The 14,918-nt window shown below is 33.2% G+C and overlaps 1 protein-coding gene across 3 annotated transcripts in view; it reads right to left on the reverse strand.

The window, feature by feature from the left end:
* Positions 1-14,918, reverse strand: part of LOC118182413 (nuclear pore membrane glycoprotein 210-like) — a 182,462-nt gene that overhangs the window by 15,000 nt on the left and 152,544 nt on the right. For 2 of the 3 annotated variants that reach the window (XM_085815406.1, XM_085815405.1), the window contains exons 39-41: positions 11,945-12,083; positions 11,255-11,404; positions 8,380-8,627 (exon numbers count right to left, since the gene is read on the reverse strand). In XM_085815406.1, the coding sequence (XP_085671532.1) occupies positions 8,380-8,627; positions 11,255-11,404; positions 11,945-12,083 (537 nt within the window). Of the gene's footprint in view, positions 1-8,379; positions 8,628-11,254; positions 11,405-11,944; positions 12,084-14,918 lie in introns of those variants that run through there. The other variant, XR_015040766.1, reaches the window with a different exon arrangement.

The following is a 14,918-nucleotide window of genomic DNA, read 5'->3' on the forward strand; positions in this document are numbered from 1 at the left end:
ACAGATTTGCAAACACTATTAAATACTAACAATCGAGTCATCATAGGTGGAGACTTCAACGCACACCACCGCGAGTGGAACTGCTGGGATATTAATCAACACGGACGAGTCATATACGACATTGCCCTAGTGGCTAATATTCACCTGGCAGTACCAGATAAACCAACACACTGTGGGATAGGTAGACCATCAATCATGGATTTTTTCATTTTAAAAAACATCAACCCCCCGAGTTATGTCGAAAGTCTGACAGAATTGTCTTCAGACCACAATCCGGTGATGATGGAAATATCTACCGACTCCTACAGTACACCACACAAAAGAGCCCTTTTTACAAACTGGGCAGGTTATGCCAAAGCTCTAAACAACACTCAGTACCCCACCACCACTATACACTCAAGGGATGCGTTAGACGCTTACACTGAAGAATTTACAGATGAGCTTCAAGATGCCTTACTCAAAAACAGCAAAGCAATGAGAGCTGACCGAAGATTCAAAAACAGTGCCATCCGTGAGATGATCCAAAACCGTATACGTAAGCAATGGAAACATTTCAGATGTCCCACAGACAAAATTCTACTTAATCAATTAAACCAACAAGTCAGGACTCTATTGAAAAAACATGCACAACTTGACTGGGCCAGACATTTAGAAGCATTATCCACAGATGATAACTCACTGTGGAGTGCTGTATCTAAATTTAAAAGACGCAACACTAATATTCCGCCCATTAATGGCCCCAACGGGATCGCATACACCGATTTTGAGAAAGCTGAGTCTATTGCAGATCACTATGCATCTCAATTTCGCACTCACAACATTTCTAACCCCCCTACAGAACACTCAGTTACGGCACTCATCACACAATTCCAAACAAAAACACACCCTTAATTATGCCATCAGAGGTTATTAGTTATATCGAGAAGAGAAAGAACCGGAAAAGCCCTGGTATTGACAAGATCAGTAATAAGATAATCAAGGAAATGGGAGCAAAAATGTTACGCAAATTCACCAAACTATTGAACGCTATGCTCCGCCTACATAACTTTCCAACCAATTGGAAAACTGCAATCATCGCACCGATCCTGAAACCCGGAAAAGACCCACCGCTGGCTACCTCCTACAGGCCGATCAGTTTACTGTCGACCTTAAGCAAAATCGCCGAAGCAGTTATTCTAAATAGGATCCAAGAGTTCCTCGAAGAAAATCAAATTCTTATTCCACAGCAATACGGATTCCGGAGCAAACACTCTACAACTCATCAATTGTACAGAGTCACAGAAATGATTGCTGAAGGATTCCAAAAAAGACACATCACTGGAGCTCTCTTTCTCGATATTTCGAAAGCCTTTGATTGTGTATGGTTACAAGGCCTCACATACAAGCTAATCACTCTGGGTTTCCCAGATTACATCATTAATTCCTATCTATACGATAGACATTTTGTCGTTCGTTATAACAATACTCACTCTACACGGAAAGTAACCCTTGTGGGCTTACCGCAAGGAAGTTTACTTTCGCCCACATTATTTTCAATTTATACGAACGACATCCCTCACAACCCTCTCACTACACTAGCACTCTATGCAGACGACACTGTGATCCTCTACCAAGCTGCGTCTATGGGCGCAGTCGTACAGACACTACAAGAACACATCCATGCATTAGAGTCCTGGATGATCAAGTGGAAAATCAAGATAAATGTTGAGAAGTCAGAAGTTGTTTATTTCACGAAGAAAAGGATTTTCGACCTAAGTACCACCCTCAAAATGTACGACGTCAACATTCCCTGGGCCAAGCAAGCCAAATACCTCGGTGTCATTTTAGACCAAAAACTCACTTGGGCCCCACACATAACATTTGTTTTGAACAAGTTTCGGGGTACTAAAGCTTTACTCAACCCCCTAATTGCCCGAAACTCTGTTTTATCTATCCAAAACAAACTTCATGTATATAGATCCATGCTGCGACCTATTATCACCTATGCCTGCCCAGTCTGGGGTTATGTGTGTAAAACTCACATGCTGAAAATTCAGCAAAGCCAAAATGTTATGCTGAGGATTATATCCAATAGTCCTTGGTTCTTCAGGAACGAGGCTATTCAGAACGAGTTAAATATTGAAAGCATTAGTATACACATAGCAAAAATAGCACGGAAATTCTTCAACAACATCGAAAAGATCAACAACAGCTCTATCCCAAGACTAAATTACGATTATACCAGCGAAGCAAACAAAAAAAGACCCGGAGCAGTTCTCCGGCACTTAATTTAATTTTATCTACTGTTTTAAGTACTGCTTTTCTGTAGTTCTATATTTGTTTTACGTTTGCAAATCTTCACCGTTCATATGCAACTCTTAAAAGCACACGCTCATGTGTCGCCATCTGTCTTTCAGAATATGAATCACTAATTCATCTCACCAACACCTTGTATGTTACAATATATCTTATTTTAATACTTAGTTCAGAACGCATTTCAATTAGGCCAACTTATTTCAGTCCAGGATCCCTTTAATTCACATTATTGTATTGTAACTTGATAACTTACTTTTTATTATATCAAATAAATGTACTCAGGATTTCAACCAAGTTTAAACTTTAAAATTTGCCCCCCCCCACCAATGCCTGTCGAGCAAGAAAATGCACTCTCTTTCCAGGACACCCATTGGATCACATGACCAGTAACTCCTCCCATCCAGCCATGGACCTGCCCTGCTACCTTTTCTCACTCATTTGAATGCCGGATGTCGAAGCAGTAACTGTTACGCTTATCTCTCTTGATGGATGTTCTGACTTTACGATTTGTATGTACGCAAGGCTCATGAATTGACTATCGTTCGGAATTGCTTATCTTTACCTATGCCATGATGCAACAACCACTGAATTCTCTTGAGGAAAATTTCATTCTTCCTCAATTATATTCTCCAATATGTTATGCCAGGAAAGATATGCCTATTTACAATGAATTCTGCACAGGATATGGCTGTCCCAGCCTAGGAGCCTGCTGAAGTGCCCAGCACCTGAGACTTCGCAGCATACATAAAGAAAAAATATGTGCATTAAATTTCGTGATGTCATCATACTGTTAGAATTAATTTCAGGATTATGCCAGAGAAAATTTCCTGAAATTTGGAAATATTATTTAATAATAAATAAATTTAGAGGGAAGAAGCAACTTTAAATGATATGAATAACATAAAAATAAAGATAATTACTTAAAAATTTAATTAGAATAATCAACGATATTTTAGCGAATATAGTTAGTTATATTACATGGTTATCCTAGATGATTGATTACTATTTTACTGCAAAATGACAAGGTATTTATTAAAAAGAAAAGAAAAAAGATTTTGCAGTAAAATCCTAGTATACGATACGGCCTTTGCATGATTTTGAAAATTGTCACCAAGAACAAAATGACCCATTTACTGCTCATCATCATGTCGCCAAATCCCTCTGTACCATACATGGAGATTATTTTAACCAAAGAACGTCTGTGTAAAAAGCGAAGGGAAAATTTGCCACGCTTGGCAAATTTGGCGACGGAACCTGGAGGCCAGAATTTCATTCTCCACGATGTGTACAGGAAATTGAGAAACACGTGTTAAGAAGAAACGATCTTTGACAAAAAAAAAAAAAAAAAAAAAAAAAAAAAAACATCTACGAAAATCTGTTTTTAAATTATTACGAAAAATCCAAGAAGAAACGTTTTATCAAAGAACGTATTTTCTTGGATAATAATTTTAAAAGCGGATTTTCGTAGATTTCCCCCCCTCAAAATAACTAATCCATGAATTAATTTACTCGAGCCAAAAAATATTTTCTTTTCCTTTAGAGTTTAAAGAAATTTTAAACGACATTCATTTTATGAACTCTTGATAACGTGACCTTCGAACTTCGACACCGGTTTCGAGCTTTGGCGCATGCACAGCTGTTTCCCGCTATGATGGAACGGAGCCACGTCTGTTGCAGAGAGGTTTTCCTTCTTTACAATACATATTTTTTTATTCTAACCTTCATGGTACCGTATACTAGGATTAAACCCATTTTGTTTTATACGAGAACAGGTACTTTCTTTAGTTCACGCACTGCACATGCGATTCTCGAGGTTACTGGAAACCAAAAGTTGCGGGAAACTTGCTTTGCCTTTCTGAAAAGACAATCAAATTGGAGCTGTGAAAATTGGCTCTATGCCAGCTACCCGAATGACACTCACATGATACACAATTCGCCAAAAAAGTGATCTCTTCCGACGTCGGTGCAAAACTCGCTTTTTTGGCGGGATCGTTGTATGAAATTCCCTGACTTTTCCAAATTTTGACTAAAACACTTAAATTCCTTGACTTTTCCCTGAATTTTTTGGTCGATTTCCGAATTCCGACTTTTTCCAGTTTTCCAGGTAGCGTGGCAACCTTGATGTGAGGGAGACATTACGAATGATGAGAAGGTAGACAAGCATCTAATGCAAAAGTTAAAAAATAATAATCTTAGAAGGAAGACTTTTCTAATATACAAGAATTTTGGACCACAAATTGTTTGAGTTGTTATACCTCCAGCATTGTAGAACTGGTTCTTTCAAGATCAGCAAGATAGAATTAGATTGAGAGAGAGTGGCACAATTACACCTCCAGCATTGTAGAACCGGTTCTTTCAAGATCAGCAGGCTAGAATTAGATTGAGAGAGAGTGGCACAATGTCCAGACCTGGATACAATCATTTTGAGCCTTATGAAAGATTTCACTCAAGTACAACAGCTATCTTATGCTGCACAGGAATGAGTCAATTTACCATTTCGAGTATGCTAAATGAAAAATGATTACATCCGTTCCACTTTTACAGGGCTCAGACTTTGAAAACAGAAAATTATCTTCTTCATGTGGGATTCTGAAAGTGGTTTTTACAGCAAAGTGCAGTGCAGCTGAACTTCTCATCTCATGTGCTATCACAGACCCACAAAAATATAGGTCAAGACTGGTACAACAGCGGCTGTCCACACACACAAAAAAGCATATTATTATCTTAGAAAAATGTATAAGTTAATTTTCATTGGAGGTATGACCCAACTTTTGCATGATTAAAAATTTAACTATGAAAAGTAGTTTAATTTAATGTTGACATACTAAAAGAAGTGTAATATTAGTTTACAGATTTTAACTTTTCCCATTTCCTGCAAATCTCCTGGGACAATATGCCCCAATCCTCAACTGGGATTATTTGTTCCAATTGTCTAGGACAGTGATTCCCAACTGGTGGTTCGCGAAAATAATACTGTAATGCCGATTTTTTTAAAACGCCATTAAAATCAAAAGAAAAGGAAAAAAAAAAAAAAAAAAAAAAAAAAACACCTACTGTAAAATAGATTGTTCGCTGCCTGTTTGTTAAGAAATCTATATTAAATTTCAATATTTTCATTTCTTTTTCAAGATTATTTCATCAATATCAAATTATATCAACAATTTTATACATTATAATTTATTCCTCTTATTCAAGTAATCAAATACTATTCTCTTTTTATTACAAACATTTATTTATATTTAAAATCATTGCAGCAGTTTTCCCTTCTATGTAATATATTTTTTTTACAATACAATTGGAAATAAATATCAAATTAAGGCAGTTTACTACAGATTTCAGAATTAGATACTTGTTCACAACCGGGAACTAGGAGAGTAGTGTTGTCTGTCTGTCGACGTTCATACATAGGCTTAGCACTTGTAAAGCTTGAAAGATAGTGATACTGTGACTGTCAAGTTCTCGTGTAAATGATTTAATAATTATTAATTTAATTATCATTATAGCTTATTTTTATTATGGGTCGATGGTTAAAAACAGGTCGTTTAGAAACGAGACATGATAATCGTGATGATAGTACTGAAAGCTGTAGTGAGGTACCGTTTCACCAGACGGAAAACAAAGGAAATAATGATAGAAAAGGGAAAAAGCGAAAATATGACAGCGACCATCTACAATTGGGTCTTGTTTTCATTTTACTGGGAACGAGTCAGAACCTAAACCGCTTTGTATTATATGCAACGAAGTTCTTGCCAACAGCAGTTTAAAACCATCACTTCTTCGTAGACATATCGAAACAAGACATCCGACATACAAAGATAAACCTCTTGAATATTTCAAAAGAAAATTAGCAGATATAAAAACGTGTAGCCTTTCGTCTTTCTTGACTTCAAACGGAGATAGTAAAATGGCCCTTGAAGCATCATTTCGAGTAAGTTATAGAATTGCAAGATCTGGACAAGCACACACAATAGCAGAAAATTGGACCATGTGTGAAAGATATCGCCAAATGTATGCTTGGAGAAAAGGCAGCAAAGAAAATTGAGCTAGTTCCCTTATCAAAGAACACGGTGTCGCATAGAATTAATGACTTGGCTAATTATGTGGAGAACGAACTTTTAAAAAGAATAAAATTGAATTATTTTCAATTCAACTTGACGAATCGACGGATGTAACAAATGCCGCAGTCTTGCTTGTCTACATTAGATATCTTTTTACAAATATTGTTCAAGAAGATGCACTATTTACAAAACCTTTGAAAACCTACACAACCGGAGAAGCTATTTTCGATATGATCAATGGGTATTTTGAAAAGAATGGAATAAGCTGGTCTTATTGTGTGGGTGTGTGTACAGATGGTGCAAAATCAATGACAGGAAAAATTTCTGGTTTCGTGGCACGGGTGAAGAAGATCAACGAGAAAATTCAACGGACTCATTGTTGTATTCATAGACAAGCTTTAGTATATAAGCGTATTTCTGCAGAGTTATCTACTATAAGTGATACTGTGAAAATTGTGAACTTTATAAAATCGTGTGCTACAAATTGCCGTCTATTCCGTATGCTTTGTGAGGATTTTGGAAGTTTCCACATTTCTTTACTACTTCACACAAAAGTTAGATGGCTTTCCCGTGGTAAAGTTTTGATGCATTTGTTTGAATTGAAGTCTGAAGTTCAAGCATTTTTTTTTTTTTATCATCCGTTTCATTTGTCTTCTAGTATATCCAATGTTCTTTGGCTGCAAAAGCTTGCGTATTTAGCTGACATTTTTTGTAAACTGAATGAATTAAATATGTCTTTACAAGGCGAGGGTGTCACAATTTTCAGTGTACATGATAGAATTGGGACTATGCTGAAAAATATCAATTTTTGGATTCAATGCCTGCAGATGAATGATTCATGAATTCATGATGAATGATTTTCGATTCTGTCAGCACTTTTTTATCAGAAAATTCAATTAAACTTGACGAAAACATTAAAAGGAGTATATGTGAACATCTGAACTATCTTCGATTAACTTTCGATGACTATTTTCCCTACAGATGCAATATATCCATCTCAAACAACTGGATACGTAATCCATTTCAAGGAAATGTAAGTTCAGAAACCTGTCTAAATATACTGGAAAAAGAAAAACTCATAGAGTTATCTTGTGACAGTTCTCTAGAAGCAATTTTGAAAGATCAATCTGTTCAATATCCTGTTGTGTAAAAAAAAAAGCCATTGAAGTTCTATTACCATTTTGCACAACATATCTATGTGAGAAAGGATTTTCAACATATACTTATCTGAAAGATAAATTTGTTTTATCAAACAGCCACAAATATCCCATAAAGAGTTTTTCCAAATGTAAAACATAAGGACCAGTTTGTTAAATTTATCTTGTTTTCAACTTTTATAGCCATCATTTTAGTCTTATTAATGTTTTATTTAAATGTTTCACGATTAATATAATCAACTATTCTGCAATATGAAAAATATGTATTATATCAAATTTTATTGCTTTTTTTTTAATCTATCATTAACGACTACATAGGGGGTTCATCACATTTTTCTGGACCTTTCTTTTGGTTCGCGAGGAAAAAAAGGTTGTGAAACACTGGTCTAGGATATTCTAAGAATAACCTTGCATTGCATGTGAATAAATAATAAAGTTAAATGAAATGTATCAAATATTTTATTCTTATATTACATGTTAAGTATGATGTGACATAAAGCAGTCTTTACCAAGTGCATTTACATTTAAGCATTTTAAAAATTAATATAACAGGGCATTGAGTTTTTTCGTGCACCATTATATACAATGAATCTTGACAACTTCTAGAAAGTGTAGTTATATATATTCAGAGGGGTAATGCAGGATGCAGTATATCTGCCACAGCAGTGAGCAATATAATTAAAGGAGGGGGGAACTGGGTTTCATCTCTTTTATTAATACAAATAATGCACAGACGTTTTCATTTATAAACCTATTTTATGGGAAAAAGTTAACTACCTAAGAACTTGTAACATATTACTTAAGCATTTAAGGGAAGGAGGGGGAAGCTCTCTTAAATGAAAACTTAAAAAAAGTTACAAAGTATTTACCAAAATACAGCGCTGTACTGCAGGAGTAGCAGAAATAATAATATGATTTGTAGGCTGTAGATCCGAAAGAAGAACTTCATCCTGCTGTATATAGAATGCTGGCAGAAATGATAGTAATAGTTGCTGAGATAAAGATGATGAATGATCTACGGACAGCAGATGTACAGTCAAAGATAACTGGCCTTCTAGAATACTTGTTTCACTCATAGAGATTTTATTGACAGCTTCTATGCTGCAGAAATACATGCCTGCAAGAATTGAAAAAGGAAGATTACATACAACTACACAGGTATAAAATGAAAATGCTCCCTTGAATTAAGATTAAAATTTGAGAATTCAACTCAGGTTTTACTTGTTTGATTTACAACAGCAATTTTGTTTTAAATAAATACAGCTGCATTAATATTAGCTATTTAACAAATACTATTATTACAATAATATGTCTGCAAGGTCTTAGTACTAAATTCATGGATAAATTTAGTGATAATTATGTGAAAATCTGTGACAGGATCAAGTCTGCACAATTCAATAAATTTCATTTCTTGCTTAAATTGCCAAAGTAAAGCCTAAAAATTAAAATTTGGGTGATAGGAAGGAAAACTAGAAGCCTCCCAGCAAAACTAGCAGAGTTGACAACTATACTATGCAGATAAAGAATTTCTGAATACACTGATAATACTGGGTGGAAGCAAAATCTTCATGAAAATCATCTTTGACCTTCATGAAGATCACGCTCAGTTAATTTTTTTTTTGGGGGGGGGGGAGTCTGATGACTTCTTTCAAGAGTTTGCAATGAATACCAAACAAGCATCCAAAAAATTTCATTCCAAAATGGCCAATTGTTCTTTATGGTTCACAAGGCTAATTTGCGATAACCCATTATGAATCAAGTGTTTTAAATTCCATATTTTTCAAAACCTTAACTGGCACTCAGAATGGCAGCTATAGAAATATCAGATAGGCAAAATTAAAGATCATTTGCAAGTTTGGACCAAAATAAAACCTTTCGTGACGGCGCACCTTAGTTTAAGATACTCATGTGAGACGGAAGGGAATCGAAGGCAATCACCGTACAGGACGGAGGTTTTGCATCGCTAAGCCTAATTTTATATATATATATATATATATATATATAAAATCAGGGAAAAAAAAAAGTTTCACTTCTAGCATCGTAATTTTAGGTGTCATTTTAGATTATTACTTGAGCTCTTGTATATGTTAAGATTAGCACTTGATAAGGTTTTTTTTTTTCTTTATTTTACATGAAAAGATACTTAAAAAATTCCTTATCTTGTAAAATAATTTTCGTAAGCGCTATTTAAATTACTCCAAAGTTTTAATTGATAAAATCCATCAATGAAGTTTAAAGTTAATAAAACAACACAATAAAGACTATTTACAGTAAGAAATAACAAAAATTACAATCAAGACTGAGTGTGGTAAATCTTGAAGCACGCAGAAGTATCACTTTCTAACTCTTTAGAAAATGAATCATTAACCATATGAAGGTATTCTTCCTCTGATAAATAGTGCCTTCCCGCCATAATAGACTGGAGGTGAAGCTTTCCAAAATAAAAAGAGAAGAAACGGAAATATATCTGAAGGTAATGCAAAATGTAACAGAACTCCACATAGTAACCCTAAAAGACCATGCATAGTGGAGGAAAAAATAGAATAAAAAAAGGAATTGGATATAAATCAGACATGCAAATGTTTATATTAGCATGTGGCGTTTTAAAGAAACCACCTCTGTTTACGCTTCTCCCCCCTCAAAAGTTGATGAGTAAAATACCAAAGTCAGGCAGAATACATCAAACTCAAGGTGAGGAACCTAAAACTGTGTTCATTTCAAAAGTAATGGGCATAGGATGCCATCTAGTGGCCTTCAGAAAAACATTTCAGCTTAAAATGCATATATGCATCACCCATCCTCTGATTGCAATCTCTAGTGATGCATGGATGGGGCACCTGTCCTGAAAGGGTTAAGGAATTTTATAAACGAAAAATTGTTTTAAAAAATCTCAAGATTTTTAACGATCATATGAACTAGAATTAAAGTATACAGCTGTTTTCAAAAGTGAATATAATTTATGAGCAGAATGCAACAGAATTTTGTTACAAATTGCATTATTATACTTACACCATAAAAAAAAAAAATACAATAGTGTATAAAACTTAAGTAAAGAAGTTTCAAATTAAAAAATAATAAAGGAAAAGCTTTGAAATTAAAAAAAAAAAATGTAAATAATCTTTCTTTTTTGTATATACTGAATTTGCTGAATATTCGATTAGTTATTAACTCAAGCTGTTCCCAAATATTCAGCAATTAGGCAAGCTAATGAATGTTTACATCCCCAGTGGCAAATCTTCAAGGACAACAGCACTACCCATATATTTTGACTTTTTCATTTAAAACTCTTTAAAAGCAAGAACTATTAAAGAATTTTCATCGAATCTTCTCATGATACTCAATCAAATTCCTTATCATGAGTTCTTTTTCATTCTTTTAATTGCTACTAGCCTAATTTCACTAATTAAGTATTTTACTCCACTCCTCCACATCTCTTAGTTACAATAGCTTTCAAATGACTTGTTATCCTTAAAATGTTTCCTCTATCATGCATGCATTATATTCAATACAATAGACTTTTGAATAAATGTAAATTAAACTATACAATCTAACGTTTTTGACCCCTAAGCATAATTTAAACAACTGAGACACATGATTTGTTTTTTCTTTCAAACCAATCAGTAAAAAGAACTAAAAATATGATACATTAAAGAAGGAATAAAAATGCATTTTAATTATATAGAATATTTGTATAATTTTAATAATGCAAATATGTTTTTAAATACGACAAAATTTAACAGCTACCTTTATCAATATCAAAACCACTGGCTGCAAAAAAAATGTCACTGGCAGTTACATCCATAGATGAACTGATAAAATTCAGCTCACATGAAAATGGTGGCTGGACAATAGGCACAGGCATAGAAGTTTCAGTAGCATATGTACAATTCCTGCCTGAAATGAAATAGCATAAAATTTATTTCAATATATGAAGCAAAATAAAATATAAAAAAAGGAATCCATATTTAAACACATAGAAATGTGAACATGTGACATTAAATAAAAGAAATGCCATGTATATAAATTATTAAAAAATTTTATAATGTGATAAATAATACATTGTGTATAATTCTATAATACACTATACAATGAATGAGGAAAAAATAACCTATCCTAAAATACTAGTTCCAAATTTTTGTATGACAGTCTAAATACTTTGATTTAAACTAATATTGATACATTCATGTTACAATCAAGTAATATGAAAATGTAATAAATTTGAAACATAGCAAACTACTTGCACTTCACAGTATTTATTAACATTGCTTAATTAAAAAATCTGTCTATTTGCAAGTTTTACGTACTCAAAATATACATATACGTAGACCTTACCAAACAAGCATCTTTGCTTCTTAAAGAAAACAAAGGTTTATACTGCTACTTACATACAAGTCTTTAATTAAAAACTAGATTACACAAGATTTGAAAACTTACCAACCATATTATTAACTCTGTGAGTATCATTACTTTGCACTACTATGAAAATTTTATATGGTTTGGCTTTTGGAAAATTGCTTACATGATTCACATTGCCTGGAACAATGGAAATAAAAGCAGCAGCATTCACTGTGACCTATTTGATAAAAATATACACTTATATATATATATATATATATATATATAACAACAATAATAATAAAACACACACACACACACATTTAAATTTCATTTTCTGTACACACAGAAACATTTTACTCTTTAGAAGTAAAATTATAGACTCTTTTAAAACCATCAGGAGAAATTTATTTTTAATAATTTTTGTCTGAAGAGAAACACCTACTCTCAAAATGCAATGAATATTTTCATTAAAAATCAGTGCCAAACTAAGGATGAATTTTTTAAAATGGTGTGCACATTAAAGAAAGGATACATGGTGTTCCCACAGAACTAATTTGACCTAAAATGATATAACAGAAATACTTCTTATCACCCACTATTTCACCTAAAACAATGTACATTTTTTTTCATATTAAGCACACACAGTATTTTCTCGATCATTAGATTTCATAGAATCCAAAACGCACCCCTAAAATAATTTTTTACATAAATTAATTAATAAAACTTTAATATACATAAAAATAGCACCCATTAATCAGTAGTCTTTTCAACATTATACCTACATTCTCTTTTAGATTCCACTTCACATTTTAAAGTCTTGTTATATAAGTCTACCTTTGTTATAGTATACATATTGTGTTCTTAGCCATTTAAGAGCAGTGGTAATGCACTATGTTTTTGCTACAATAAGGATGGGTCTCATCAATGTGGTATGTCAGGTATTGTCAACAGAAGATTAAAAGATTTAATAAAATTATACTCTATGCTGAATATAATCAAAAAGCAATCTACCATTAAAGGATGAACTAGATGATACTCTATTCTTTCTTGAATTAATTCCAAGCGATTGATACTCATTCTTCTTAGCCTGAAGGAAGCACTCTTCCAAAAGATGAAAATTGAAGTTTTTCAATCAAAAGCCAGTATTCATAATCTTTTCCAAACACTTAAATGAAATATTGCCGGAAAAATCAAGTGGCCTGCAACTGGTTACTTATGCCACAAGGAATCACAACCATAAATTTTTTCACCATAAATTTTATTTAACTCTTTCGCATTGGTAGAGGCCAAAATCTATTTCACTCAAACATCTGAAATGCCCGTATATAAGTATTTTTGTTGGAATGGATTTCCTTCCCCCATGACAGGTAGAATGCTACAGTGCTAACAATAACCTATCTAAGTAAAGCAACAACTAGGTTGCTTTCACCAGTGCATGCAGTTTCCCATTAGAACAGGATTGCAACTTTGGGCATCAATAGCTAAACATTAACAGTAAACAAAGGAAAAAGAAAGGGCATTTAAATAACAGTACTACTTTTAGTTGCTTCAAAAGAATGATTGGCATGCCATTTAACAACATCCAAAAGCAATGAGAAATGGACTAACATGATGGGAGAAAGGCACTAGGTAGAAAATGATTCAGGCATTTAGGCGACCTGCCGGTGATGTCTGAATGGTCGAGTGTTTTGGGCCACTTTGATGTGAAAGAGTTAACCTTTTTTTTTTTTTGTACAAATGTACATAAAATGTATGAAGCATAAACATTTTAGGTGATTAAAGATTTCCAAGACACTCCATGAAACATTTGTCCAGTTCTTCATTATCTTTCAAGCCATCTAAATAATTAAAAAAAAAAGTACAGTGGCATCTTTGGGGAAAACTTCATTCAATATAGTTTGCCAATTTAAAACAATGTATGATGGCAGCTTTAATCATTACAGGTCATATAATTATACAGCCAAACAGAAAACAAAATTCATAAGATCCCCCCCCCCACCAGATAAATTCTGACACCCAATAAAATAATAATAAAACTGATTTGACTTTTAGGTGAAATAAATGATTAAAGAAAAGAAAGAAAACTTTTCCACTAAGTTAAACAATGATTTAAGATGAATCTATTCAATGAAATTAAATTTTTGAGACAACATTTACATATTTTTCGTAAAACTGCATATATTTGTAATAAGATCAACTCAAATGAATTTTTTTTTGATGAATTAATTGGTCGCAAATTCCAATTTTTTGTAAAAATTTTTATATTTCCCTTTTGAGTTAACCATATTTATGTTAAGAAGCTCTCTGTTCTGAAAACTCTACAATGGCAGCTGTTTAAAACTCTGATTATGATCCAACTATGAATAATTTCCAATAACTTCCTATTTTACTATGCCCATCAGCAACCACATGGATAAAACTCCTGAACACTAGTAATTAGTTTCAGGTGTAATTGCAGAGATTTAAAGGCTGATTATATCAAAATTTCATGATTTTCCCTATGTGTAACACGAACATAAGCTTTCTCCTTACAAACTCATTTATGGTGTTGGTGTATTTAATAATGGCAAAGCACACGAGGCAGGGTTGCCACTCAAACAGGAGAATGAAATTCCCTGACTTTTCCAGGTTTTCCAGGTGTGTTTCAAGAAAATTCCAGTCTATCCGCATAATGTACGTTGGCTGTGCTAAGAGGTAAATTAATTATGGTATTACTTGTATTGTGTAGCAAATTCACTTAATTATTCAATAAATCCCAGAGCACATTTATTCTTAATTATTCTTGGTATACTTTGTTTGATAATTTTGTTTAGTTTTCCACTTAAGAAACTTAATAAAATTTAAGATATATACATTGGATAACAAATGTATGTTTTATTTAATTATTACTCATGATCATCACCAGTTCAACACGAGGCTAATCTGGTCCTTATAAATCACAATGCAATGCTAAATAGTTAGGTTAGATTTTAAGTAAATTTAATTTGCGTGAGGTATGTTCTTAAAAGGCACCTTAACACTTGAAAACACAAATATAATTATAATAGTTTTTGTTTTCTCCACTGAAGAT

The sequence above is a fragment of the Stegodyphus dumicola genome, chromosome 4 (genome assembly GCF_044657685.1).
Source record: "Stegodyphus dumicola isolate Sdum_Otavi_A_Nest chromosome 4, ASM4465768v1".
Classification (NCBI taxonomy): domain Eukaryota; kingdom Metazoa; phylum Arthropoda; class Arachnida; order Araneae; family Eresidae; genus Stegodyphus; species Stegodyphus dumicola.